This window comes from Mytilus edulis, chromosome 10, assembly GCF_963676685.1.
Source record: "Mytilus edulis chromosome 10, xbMytEdul2.2, whole genome shotgun sequence".
Classification (NCBI taxonomy): Eukaryota; Metazoa; Mollusca; class Bivalvia; order Mytilida; family Mytilidae; genus Mytilus; species Mytilus edulis.
The window spans coordinates 25,488,033-25,501,063 of NC_092353.1; the positions used below are offsets into that span (position 1 = coordinate 25,488,033).

Genomic DNA, 13,031 nt, shown 5'->3' on the forward strand with positions numbered 1-13,031 from the left:
TGTTTTATATTATGTAATATATGTTGTTAATTTTGCCATAGCATGTCTATTCATTTATTTGTTAATTCAATGAAACCAAATGTATGAACATTTCTATTTGTCAATTCTTACTCTTCACAAAAAGAGTTGTAATTATAAAAACGTTTAAAATTTTGGGAAAGAGCACTTTTCATACAATAAAGACTTTACAGATCATATGTTTGCACGTAAATGTTTTACGCACTTCTAAGCAATTTTCAGTCTTACTAAACTGTTATCATTTATATTTTATTCAATTTCAAACTATGAGTCAATGAAGTACAAATATGACTGATCTTCTTATTTTTGCACAAAGTTGTTATCCAGTTGATCATTATAGGACTAAATTCATCTCATATAAACCATTGTAAAGCAAAAGTCAGATTATAATTCAGAGTAACAAATTCAATTCAACCTGAATTTTGTTTTCTATTGAAACTGCAACAGTACGTTACCACGAGAGTTTGACTATTAGAAATGTTTCAAAAAATTAGAAAAATAAAGTTTTGCATAGTGGTTGAAGCGTATGTATTATATAATTTATTTGCACAGCTACAATGAGTCATGGTGGATACTAGATTCAATGAGTTTTCTCCTTGTGTTCAGTATAAACAGCTGAGGCTATGGACGATGATTAGTACATTTAAAAAAGGATGTATACAAAGATGCTTAAAGAAATGTGAAATATATTAAAATGTAAAATTGCAAAAATACCAATTTCAAAGGATAATTCAAAATTAACAGTGCTTTATCAAATGGCAAAATCAAAAGCTCAAACACATCACACAAATGGAAAACAACGGTCATATTCCTAACTTGGTATAGGCTTATACTTTTGTAGAAAATTCAAGAATGTAATATGTTTTTAAACTTCGTGTATATCAAATCCCTTTAGTTAAAACAAAGTTCATAACGGCTTTATTATTAAAACAATTGTTTTGTTTCGTTAGTTTTCATTCCTTAAATGTGTTGTGCTCTTTCGTTTAAAGATCGAAAATTTAATAGACACTTTGGAATATAAAATTAAAACAAACATATATAAATAGAGTATATATACATAAACAAAACAATGTCAATACGACATTAATATAGCCTATATACATGATAATATTAATACATTTTTGGAGTGTAAAACACCGTCTAAAGATAATCGTGCTTTTTATATTTTTTCAACATTTTACAAGAGCTTTTCCAATGTTTGATCCTACGAAAAGTCCCTGGAATGCAGTGTACATGTTCTCTATCCCATCTGTTATAGTTTCTCTATATCTAATTTTTCCCTTCAAAAGAAAATGTATAAAAGTGATAAATTGCAGATTCCAAATAATAATTAATCATGAGCTTATCAATTATGACATTACACTGCAGCAGTGTAATTTTACCATTTAACACATATGGATGTAAAGATATATTTAATACAATTCATATAAGATTAAAGCTGAGTGAAATTAAAAGCGTACTTAATAGTTAATGAATAATTTCTTTTTTGGATAAGGATTTATTCATCAATGAACAAGGTTTTTAGTAAATTCTATTCTGACAGTTTTCCTAAAAACCTATATCAATATTGCCAATTTCGTTCATTATCGTGAGATACCTTACGATTTCCTAATTTCCTACTATTTTAACGTTTTGATCGAAGGGTGAAAATCGGTCCAAGGTCTATAACTCCTATATAGACATAGAAAATTCGAAAAGATCGAAAACTGAAAAATGAGCAACACGAAACCCACACTTGGTGAACTACACACGAAGACCAACACTATTATAAAGTATGGGAGCTTTCTATTAAATAATGTCAGAGGATTTACGTTCACAAGGCGTCATCGCTGAAACCAAAATGACAGTATAATTGGGTCAACAACATCTGTCGAAAATCAATCTTGCAAAATGGAGTACTTCAAATGATTCAAAACTATTTTAAAAAGTATGAGAGCTTTCGGTCAAACGGACTCAGATGAGTTGCGTTCACAAGATATCCTAAAGTTGTCCATAAGTAGTACAATAATAAAATCAACTTACAGTATAGGATGGCTGAGAAAATAAGACGACAAATAATTGTACCAAATATCCATGCTTTTTCTCATACAGTCTCTGATGTATATGTGTCAGGAGGAAGGACGGGCGAATTGAAACCTTTACTATTTCTCATTTACCTCTCTAATCCATTCTGAAATTTGTTTTTCTCCCTCTTTCCATTGCTCATCTGACCACATTTTATTAACATCATATGTACTAATAATGAGTTGCTTTGAATCCCTCACAGTACTAGGGATTGGATAGAGATCTGAATATATATGCAAATAATCATTAAACTGCCTTCAGCATAATCAGTTTTACATAATATCAAATGATGCATTTTGATACTTAAAATTTGAATTTTCGTTTTCTGATTATTTTTTATTTTTTTACCTGTTGGTTGTTCCTTGGGTCCTGAATTCACTTGATTGGTGTTGTATTTTGAAATGATTCCACATATTGAAACTCGACCTAATGAATTCATATGTTGAAGAACGGTTACAGAAAAGTCACCACCAACCTGACAAGATTTGAGAAAAATCAATAGATTACTAGTAGATTCTTTTAGAAATTAAAATTATATTACTCCGATACAATCATATACACACGTTACTTCGTCTAAAAGAAATCTAACTGATATTTAGCCATGATAGGTGATGAATAGATGTTATATCATCATGTCCGTATTACCCGACAATCATTTAAACAAATTAATAATCTTTAACATATCAACACTTAGTGTGCATGCATTTCATACTAACGTAGGTACGTTAGTACTAAATGCTTGATCAGATGCTATGAAACCGATCAAAAATTAAATTTGACAATTAGAAAACCTTAATCATATTGATAGATGTTATTTTGGATTCATATCATTATCAAAATAATTTCATTTCGTTCGACCCTTGTATTGTTTACAATATAATTTTCTCATATGTTATTTTCATTCTTATACTTGTACATTTGCTCACATTATCAAAGAAACAATCAATTCCATCTGGAGCTGATTTCTTCAGAACATCGTCTAAAATCACCTTCTTGTAGTTATAAGCAAAATCAAATCCTAAATCTTTTATCCATTTACATTTCTCATCATCTCCAGCGAAGCCAATGACTTTACAGCCCTATATAGTTAGAATTATTTATCATCATTGAACGATATTAACTCAAATATAAAGTTGTTATTGTTTTGCAACAGGCGATCATAATGATAAAAAAAAATCAATCCTTTAACATATCGTGCCACAAAAAGCTTTCTAGCAACGAAATGTTACGGACAAAAATTATTACGAATACATTTTATCCTAACTCAACCGAAACGTCTTTTATAATGCAAAACTGTTTATACACGAATGTAACAGTGCTTTTGTAAAAAAGATGATTTATGTTTTATGAGATGCCTATACATTTGTTATACAAGTTTGTTTTACTGAACTTGTATGTACATTTGATTGGTTTACAGCTCTATAAAGTACTCCTACACAAATACATATACAATATTAGGTCAATATCAGAAAAATATCAACTTTTTGTATGAGGCTGAGAAACTGGGGAAGGGCGAGATTCTATCGAGCCCTTCCCCAGTTTTGCGCCGAGTACAAAAAAGTTGATATTTTCTGACATTGACCTAATATTGTTTTTATACTGCAACTAAAATAAATAAATTGATAGCTGTTTAAATTGTAACACAAATTCCAAACTTATTTTCATCCCTTTATGAACCCCTGACTGTGGAAAAAAGTGTTCAATGATGAAATTGACATCGCACAAAATATAGCTGTGTTACTATATTTAGGAAATAAACACAACTAGTTGCAGTATAAATTAATCTTAGCAGTCTGTCCGATTAAAATAATTTAGTACAAGCTGCTCTATTTATTACGACAAATTTCCTCTTTGAGGTTAATATATCTACCTATTATCCTTGACATAGACAACCATAGCCGTATTTGGCACAGCATTTAGAAATTGTGGGTCCTCATTGCGCTTTAATTTATACTTGTTTGGCTTTCTAACTTTTTTTTATCTTAGCTTCACTGATAAGTCTTATGTAGACGAAACGCGCGTCTGGCGTACCAAATTATTAGCCTCGTACCTTTGATCACTCTACGTTCCCCTAAATAAATACCTTAATCTTAGCAATCTGTCCGACCAAACTTCCTATTGCACCCGCTGCTCCATTTATTACGACTACCTCTCCCTTTTTAGGTTTACATATTTCCAAGAAACCGAAATAAGCTGTCAATCTGAGATTTAAAAGAATCAAAATCATACGATTGTGATATCTACAATATCCATGGTTCAGTGATTGATGAGTTACTTAGTCTTGTTTTTTTAATTGATGTGTATTTGTTCTTGAATTTTTTTTAATACGCCTGAAATGCTTCAATTCTTAACGAGAGCTTAACATAAAAAGTTCAAATGTATACTTTGTCAAATGCATACTTGTTCATTTCATTAAGTTGAATTTGAATTTTTTTCATAGTAAATTTTTCTTTGTTGTCGTACAGAACATTGGAAAGCACATTCAATTTGGATAATACTGAAATTGTTATCATAAAATTGAAAATGGAAATGGGGAATGTGCCAAAGAGACAACAACCCGACCATAGAAAAAAACAACAGCAGAAGGTCACCAATAGGTCTTCAATGTAGCGAGAAATTCCCGCACCCGGAGGCGTCCTTCAACTGGCCCCTAAACAAATATATACTAGTTCAGTGATAATGAACACCATACTTATTACATCAGCATGTTTCGACTACCAACAGATTGAGAACTTTGTAAAAAAAAAATTTCAGTTACTGCAAGGCTGCTCTAATGTTGTATTACTCACAATAGTTTAACGGTATTATTACCTAACGTTTCACCTGTTCATGTGTGTTCTTGTGTTGTTTTTTTTTTAATCTTTTAATCATGTAGAAAATATTGAGTAAGTGTATTTTTTTTCTCAATATTGTTATTTCCTTGGTCGAGATTGAAAGAGGATATTGCGTACAAGATAAAAAAAAAAAGTTTTAAAATCGACAAATATAAATGCACTTATATAAACATCATCGTTTATAGTTGTCTCCTTATGATATATACATGCTATTTGTATTTTCCTTTCGGTCTTTATTTTGGGTCTGATGGCTGTTATTCGGTAGTCACTGTTAATTTATATATAGTCGATGCGATTAAGTGTTTGACATTATCCTGACAAGGACACTATGAATTCTTGTAAATTGATAATATTGTTTAAGATGAACTCTGGTTCGATATGCCATTTCTCTACCTCAGGCATAGATTACCTTAGCTGTATTTGGCAACACTTTTAGGAATTTTGGATCTCAATGCTCTTCAACTTCGTACTTTATTTGGCTTTTTTTTTAACCCTTTTGGATTCGAGCGTCACTGATGAGTCTTTTGTAGACGAAACGCGCGTCAGCGTATATATAAAATTAAGTCCTGGTATCTATGATGAGTTTATTTACAACCACTGGGTCGATGCCACTGCTGGTGGAGATTTATTTCCCCGAGGGTATCACAAGCCCAGTAGTCAGCACTTTTTGTGCTGACATGAATTATCATTGATATTGTTATATTTTTAAACTCACTGTTTACAAAAATTAGAAATTTTTTGATATACTAGGCTTTTCTACCTCAGGCATAGATTACCTTAGCTGTATTTGGCAACACTTTTAGGAATTTTGGATTTCAATGCTCTTCAACTTCGTACTTTATTTTGCTTTTTTTCACCCTTTTGGATTCGAGCGTCACTGATGAGTGTTTTGTAGACGAAACGCGCGTCTGGCGTATATATAAAATTTAGTCCTGGTATCTATGATGAGTTTATTTATTCTTCAAAAGTTAAGCACATATAAACACTAATTGGTTCTTACCCAGGCATGCCCATAACTCCAAGAGCAGTTGATAAAGGTAAATCTCCAAGATCTGGCATTCTACGAGTATTTTCGTGCTTAATAATTGTTTTATGTCTCCACCCTGCGAAGTTTCTGACAAAAGTTCCAACAGGATAGTGTTCATCCCTACTGTCAACAACTCTGATAGAAGTCAAAAGTATAGAAAACGGGTTATGTATTACTTGCTTAAAACATTCTAATTAGGATTGTCATGAACAAGGTAGGTATATATCTCAAAATATCAATTTTGCGTATGAATTGTAGTTTAAAAGACATTAACATCCTGTTAGACTTTAGATAACATGACACATATAGTTTTAATTTTGTCATTACATTTAATAGACACCAGACCATTCTCGTTTATGACTGTCATTTTACATCAATAGTAGATATTTTTTCCTGTAAAACCTAATTGTAGAAGTTCAAACGGAGATATTGTGTTTTAGTTTAATCTATTTAAAGTAAAACCCAGGGAGCATATTTTAAAGATCATGAACATACTGCATGCCAGTGTGCTTTTCTTTTATGTTTCATAATACAGCCCCTCGTGTATTCAAATTCTTATATACATTATTGCCTTTTAAATTTATGGTTTTGAGCGTTCATGGTTAACATGGTTTTGGACGTTCGAAATTTATAAAATACAATTTTCCTTTCATAAAACAAAGCTCACAGTTTCTATTTTGTAATTTCAATTATTTATCTCATTGTCCGAATTTAAGTTTCATCAAGATTGTGACGTCATGCAATATGATTTGAATAAAAACAAATATAAAGTCGCAGTTTGAAGAGAAAATTTTGAGAAAAGAGACAAATGCTGATATGCAGTTGTCTTGGTGGTTTTTCTACAAATCCCAGCAACTTACCTCGAAATTTGTTCTCCAATCATGGTACCTCCAATGTGAGATTCTGTCAAAACTATTCTAAGATTAAACATTTATTGGTGTTGAATTGAAATAAATCGACAATTTATGTTAAGTATATTTGAATCTCAATATGAAAAGACTTGATAAATAAAAATAAGAATATTGTTATGATTAAACAATTATCAATATTAATAAAAAAAAAATGTTCTTGATTATTAAAAGGGGGTAATATATGATACAAAACAATCTAAAAATGAACAATACTTCCGAGATGACGGTAGTATTTCATCAGGATAAGAATGTCAAACTAGAACAACTTGGTCGACTATTTATTATATATATTAAATAATTACATTTGTTGAATTAGCCTCTATGCAAATCTAGGCATGTGCATAGACAAAAGTCAAGTGATACGAAGTTTCGTTCTCAATATTGAAACAACAACTATCCCAGAAATTACCTGGCTAGATCTCAATAAGGAACTAGAGGTTTATATGACGCTAATGATCATTTCCCTATTTTGCCGCGTAAAAACACTATCTATTCCTTTAACAGAATGTAGCTACGTTTATTGTGGCAACCTTCAACCCAAATCATACGTTGATCAAAAGACAAATTTGCAGATAAAATGATGAATCAAAACAATTGTATGTATAAATAATGAACATGAACATGCAATATGGATAGAACCTCGAACGTTATAAGTCTACATGGAAATGAAATAATCTCATATTTAAGAGGTATATCAAAAAGCATTTATCAAAAGTAAAATTCGAAAACTCATTAGTCTAAAATTTACAATAATCTTATGACAGGTGTTTCATTGTCTTTACTATAATAGCATTAAATTCAGCGTTTATTTTTCTTCAAACATAAATTGAATGCAATTAAGATTTTTGTTAAGGCTGTGCTCAAAACATGGAGTTTTCTATTTTGCCCACCATTGATCACCATTGGTCCTCATTTTAAAAATAGAACGTCTTCATCTTTGTTTTTAATGTTGATTTTATCTAGTTAGATAAGTTTGATAATCCTACTTTGTTAAATAAAAAAACATTGATCGCTTATAGTATTAAAAAATACTGAATTGAATTAAAAACGGAAAGTCCCTAGTCAAATGGCAAAATCAAATGATAAAACACATCAAACGAATGGACAACAACCAATTTGAAGTTTTCAATAGCTAAATCTTTTGATCCACAGAATATTTTCGATTTTAAGTTTAAATAGACAGTGGGTTTGGCAGTTGGTCCTAATTATGCATATCTTGATCCTATATTGTGCATACAAAATCTTCTTAAAGACAAGAAAATAAATATCGATCAGAGTAATTTTATTTCACTTTAATATGTATTATTCTAATGTGACGCTTTTCAAACGCTTTAAGTACACACCCGTGGTCGAATATAAATATATGTTATGAACTTTCCCTTTTAAAATATACATTCGAGGTCGGAATTTGTTTTTAATCCTTTTTGCACAATATTTGAAAATTAAATAATCATAGGTCAAATTACGGTCTTCAACACGGAGCCTTGGCTTATACCGAACAGCAAGATATAAAGTGCCCAAAAATGACTAGTTCAAACCAATTTAATCAAGAAAATCAACGGTTTAATCTATATGAAAAATCAGAAACGAAAAACACATACAAATACACCAACAAAAGACAACTACTGAATAACAGGCTCCTTACTTTCGACCTTTGGTACATAGTTGAATCATTGGTAATCATCCTAATATCTTTATGTATTGTCAAAAGGACTAACACCGTTATCTTTTTAAGAGATTTTCAACATTATTTTGGTATAAATGCTAGTTCTATAAATCTATTTTTTAGGTAAAACTTGGTTGTTGCTCTCATTTCGAATTGTTTCAAATTTCCATTAACTGTTTCATATCCGATGTTTAGATAACAGCTCTAGTCAGTAAGCTCACTTCAGAATTCAATTAAGACCATTTTTAATCTTGAACAAAACAATCAATTATCTGCGAAGCTATTATGTAAAACCTTTCAACTATTTCGCTCTATCTATAATCAAATTCCTTGTAAAATATGTATATATGTTTTTGATTTGTATGCATAATTATAATAATATACCTCATGTAGGGATCTACACTTAGATATAGGGCCTCAATCAACATTTCTGAAAAATATACATATTCATGTAATCAATTGATGTTTGTAAATAAGAAAATCAGTAATATAACATGTGATGCATTAAGTAGTAACTAGTTCAAGTTACTAAAACATATTGGCCATTTCATAGTTCGTACAATAATTCTTTAATTTTTTACACAGTAATGACATCCGATTCCACTTCCTCTCATTTGAGTTTTTTTAATGGTTGTAGTTCTCTCCCATATGAGAAATTTGTTTGTCAAGTTCTCCGTCGTATAAGTTTATTGTTGGTTGGTTTATTCCTTTGCAATATGAGTTTAGTATTGTTGTTTTTTATTTATCTGTCATATGAGTTTATAATTGGTTGTTCAAGATCTGTGGCATATCAGTTTACTATTTGTTGTTCTGATTATCTCCCATTTGAGTTTATTATAAGGTGTTCTAGTTCTCTTGCATGTTTTTGTGTTATCGGTTTTTTTCTTCTTCTTGTCTTTACACTTATACATCCAATGCTTACACATATTCCATTTTGATGGTTTCTCATGAAGATAAATCCAGAAAAGCACTTATTAAGCATAACATTGATAGATCGTTGCTTACATCTTATTTATAACTGGACATGTTCTAAGACTCATCGAGGCTCGAATATTGTCGACTAACGTTGACGCAGTTCTGTTTCCAAATAAAGCTATTTCTATTGGTGATGACATTCACATATATTTGTCATCTTTACTAGTTTATGAACTTTATGGTCCACTTGTATTTTTGTCCATCTGATGAGTTAAGCCTTTTTCAACTGATTTTTATGGTTCGTTCTTATGTTGGACTGTTATACCACTGTCCCAGGTTAGGGGGAGGGTTGGGACCCCGCTAACATGTTTAACCCCGCCACATTATTTATGTATGTGCCTGTCCTAAGTCAGGAGCCTGTAATTCAGTGGTTGTCGTTTGTTTATGTGTTACATATTTGTTTTTCGTTCATTTTTTTACATAAATAAGGCCGTTAGTTTTCTCGTTTGAATTGTTTTACATTGTCTTATCGGGGCCTGTTATAGCTGACTATGTGGTATGGGCTTTGCTCATTGTTGAAGGCCGTACGGTGACCTATAGTTGTTAATGTCTGTGTCATTTTGGTCTTTTGTGGATAGTTCTCTCATTGGCAATCATACCACATCTTCTTTTTTATATTTATGGGTTTATTCCTGACAACCATATGATATTTTGATAAATAAAAATTTTATTTTCCTGATCATGGTCGTTATTTACTAAAACTTATTATATATTTTTTAAAATACCCGAGCTCAAATTAAAAAACTATAAGAAATAAATTCCACAGTTTATACTTGAAGTTTATGGGGTAAACGACCTAATATTTAATCAGTCGGTCATTTACCTTTAAACAAGAATATTGTCTACTGTAAACTGTTAATACTTGAAGTTTATGGGGTAAACGACCTAATATTTATCAGTCGGTCATTTACCTTTAAACAAGAATATTGTCTACCGTAAACCGTAGACAATTGTAATTAAATTAACGGTACTAATTTTCTTGCACCAGATGCGCATTTCGACAATACATGTCTCTTCAGTGATGCTCGTGGCCTAAATATTTGAAATCCAAAGCTTATATAAAAGATGAAGAGCTATAATCCAAAAGGTTCAAAAAGCATAGCCAAATTCGTGAAAGGAATCAGAGCTTTGCATGAGGGAGATACATTCCTTAATTTATAATAATTTCTATCATTTAGTAACAGCAAATTTTAATAACACAAAAAATCCGTATTTTCATGCCAGTACCGAAGTACTGGCTACTTGGCTGGTGATACCCTCGGGGACTAAGAGTCCACCGGCAGAGGCATCGACCCAGTGGTAGTAATTAAATTAACGGTACTAATTAAGTTTCTTTCAAGTCGAGTACCAAATTGTTGACATTTTTGGTACAGAAATCCTCGAAAACAATATATTATAAAAATTCTCTATTTTATCGCTTAAACAGTTCAGTTTATTCGAGCGTCACTATTGAGTATTGAGTAGACGAAACGGATGTAATGCGACGACAATTTTAATCCTATCTATGATAAGTTAACTGGGTCAATGCTACTGATGCAGGAGGTTTCCTCTCCTCTCAGAGGTTATCACCCAGTAGTCAACATTGCTGTGTTGACATTAATTATCATTGAAATGGTCATAATTGGAAATTAACTGTTAACGAAACTTTTATTTTTTCGAAATGCAAGGATTGTCTACCCCAGGAAAACACTATCTTAATTGTATCCATTCAAGATTATGTATACATACATCACACAAATACGACACTGAATTTTGTGTTTCCTGTGATGTTGTTAATGGAAGATGTTCGTTGTTATTCAGCAGTTTACATATTGTAATGCACTATTATATTATTCAATAATGCGTTTCTCTGCGATGAGTGTTCTTGTGTTTGTATAGACTATATTCCTGTCACGTAGTTTGTAATTTCAGTGATATTTTACCACTTTGCCATATAAGCGGAAGCCATCCTGTACCAGGTCAAGAATATGGCAGTTATTGTCATATTGTTCGTTTCTATGTATGTTGGCGGCTGTTTTTTCGTTGCACTTTAGTGTTTTTGTTGCTCTGTTGTTTTTCTATAATAGTTGATGTGTTTCCATTGGTTTTAGTTTGTAACCCAAATAATTCTATCAAACTATTTGAACAGCGGTGTATTACTGTTGCCTCTATTTGTCCGTATTTGGAAAAACCTTTCGGAATGTTTGGTCTACTGTGCACTTCAACTTTGTACTTTATTTTATCATTTAAAAAACTATCATTCAAATGTCACTGTTTTTTGTATACGAAATGTGAGACTGGTAATTTAATTCCTGGTATCTATGATGAATATATTTACATCCACTGGGTCGATGCACCTGCTGGTGGGGCTTTCTTCTATGAGTGTATCCCCAGCCCAGGAGTCAGCAATTATGTGCTGATGTGAATAATCATAATAAGCAAACTTCGGGTTTTTTTTTCGAATACTGATGATTTTATAACCAAAGGAATAGACTAACTCAGCTGTTAATAAAGATTGCTCTAAACTGCTCTTCAATTTCAAACTGTATTTATCCTATTTTTTTCGTTTTTTGATTTGAGTGTCACCGTTGAGTCTTTTGAAGACGATACCCACGTCTAGGGTACACAATATAAATGCGATTGTCATTGATGAGTTTATTCACTAACTTTTTGTGAAAGTTATCGTGAATTCATGAAAAGCAAAATTTACAGCTCTTTAAACAGGTAGGGAATATAAACAACTTAACTTGAAGTAAGTTAAAATTCCCACATGAAAAAGACGTTAATTTACATCTACAACTATTGTAATAACAATTGTAACTTATGTGTAAATGCTGTAGGTTATCAAATACACACCTCCGTCTCTAAGATCTGGCAGAATTTCATCCACTAATTCTAAATCATCATCTTTGGGTATGCCATCAAACATTTTCTTTACTTTCCAACATTTAGATCGAATCATTTTCAATCCTCTGAATTTTTGTTGTATTTGTCCTCAATTTGATTTTTTAACACTACAAACATTCAACTCCTGGTGCTATAGTATTACAAAAAATATAAAAGACACGTGATTCGTACAGGTATTAATAAATATATAACATGTAATAGTATCCATTTTTAGAGTGACGTAACATTGAATCGGGTATAATTAATTGGATAATAGTAAAAATACATTTGAGGTACATTTAGTCCATCGGGTATTTAAAGTACCTTTTGATTAAGAACGAGTGAACCGGGTGGGATCAGGGTCGCTAGTTTTATTTCATGTCTTTCGTAATGTATATTTTAGTGGTTTAAACAAAATAATTTACGACCATAATGTAAGATAGTATTACTTCTGTGACCAGGTGGAATAAGGCTTAGATAAATTGAATGCAGAACGTTCATATATTTTAATAAATATAACATAGAATAGAAGGCAACGACAGATATTATAATATACAGATAATGACAAATAAATACAACTTTACATATAAATGCATATGAATATATCATTTTGTAGCAACTAATGTATGTTATGTTTAATTACACAATTGCAAATAAATAATAATGCAAAA

General features: G+C 31.2%; 1 protein-coding gene across 1 annotated transcript; it reads right to left on the reverse strand.

The window, feature by feature from the left end:
- Positions 1 to 253: 253 nt before the first annotated feature.
- Positions 254 to 12,542, reverse strand: LOC139490730 (prostaglandin reductase 1-like). Its single transcript, XM_071277698.1, has 9 exons — positions 12,331 to 12,542; positions 8,905 to 8,950; positions 6,804 to 6,860; positions 5,917 to 6,078; positions 4,166 to 4,283; positions 3,009 to 3,161; positions 2,431 to 2,557; positions 2,175 to 2,305; positions 254 to 1,298 (listed from the first exon to the last, which is right to left on the reverse strand). The coding sequence occupies exons 1-9, from the start codon at positions 12,434 to 12,436 to the stop codon at positions 1,188 to 1,190; spliced, it is 1,011 nt and encodes a 336-aa protein (XP_071133799.1). The 5' UTR covers positions 12,437 to 12,542; the 3' UTR covers positions 254 to 1,187.
- Between the last annotated feature and the right edge of the window lie 489 nt (positions 12,543 to 13,031).

Excerpts from the sequence above, each read along its gene's own strand:
- LOC139490730 (XM_071277698.1), bottom strand. The coding sequence starts at position 12,436 with ATGATTCGATCTAAATGTTGGAAAGTAAAGAAAATGTTTGATGGCATA. Across the intron at positions 3,162-4,165 it reads GACAGATTGCTAAGATTAAG|GGCTGTAAAGTCATTGGCTT; the intron begins GTATTTATTTAG and ends CTAACTATATAG. Across the intron at positions 1,299-2,174 it reads TTTCAGAATGGATTAGAGAG|GGAAAAATTAGATATAGAGA; the intron begins GTAAATGAGAAA and ends TTTCTTTTGAAG.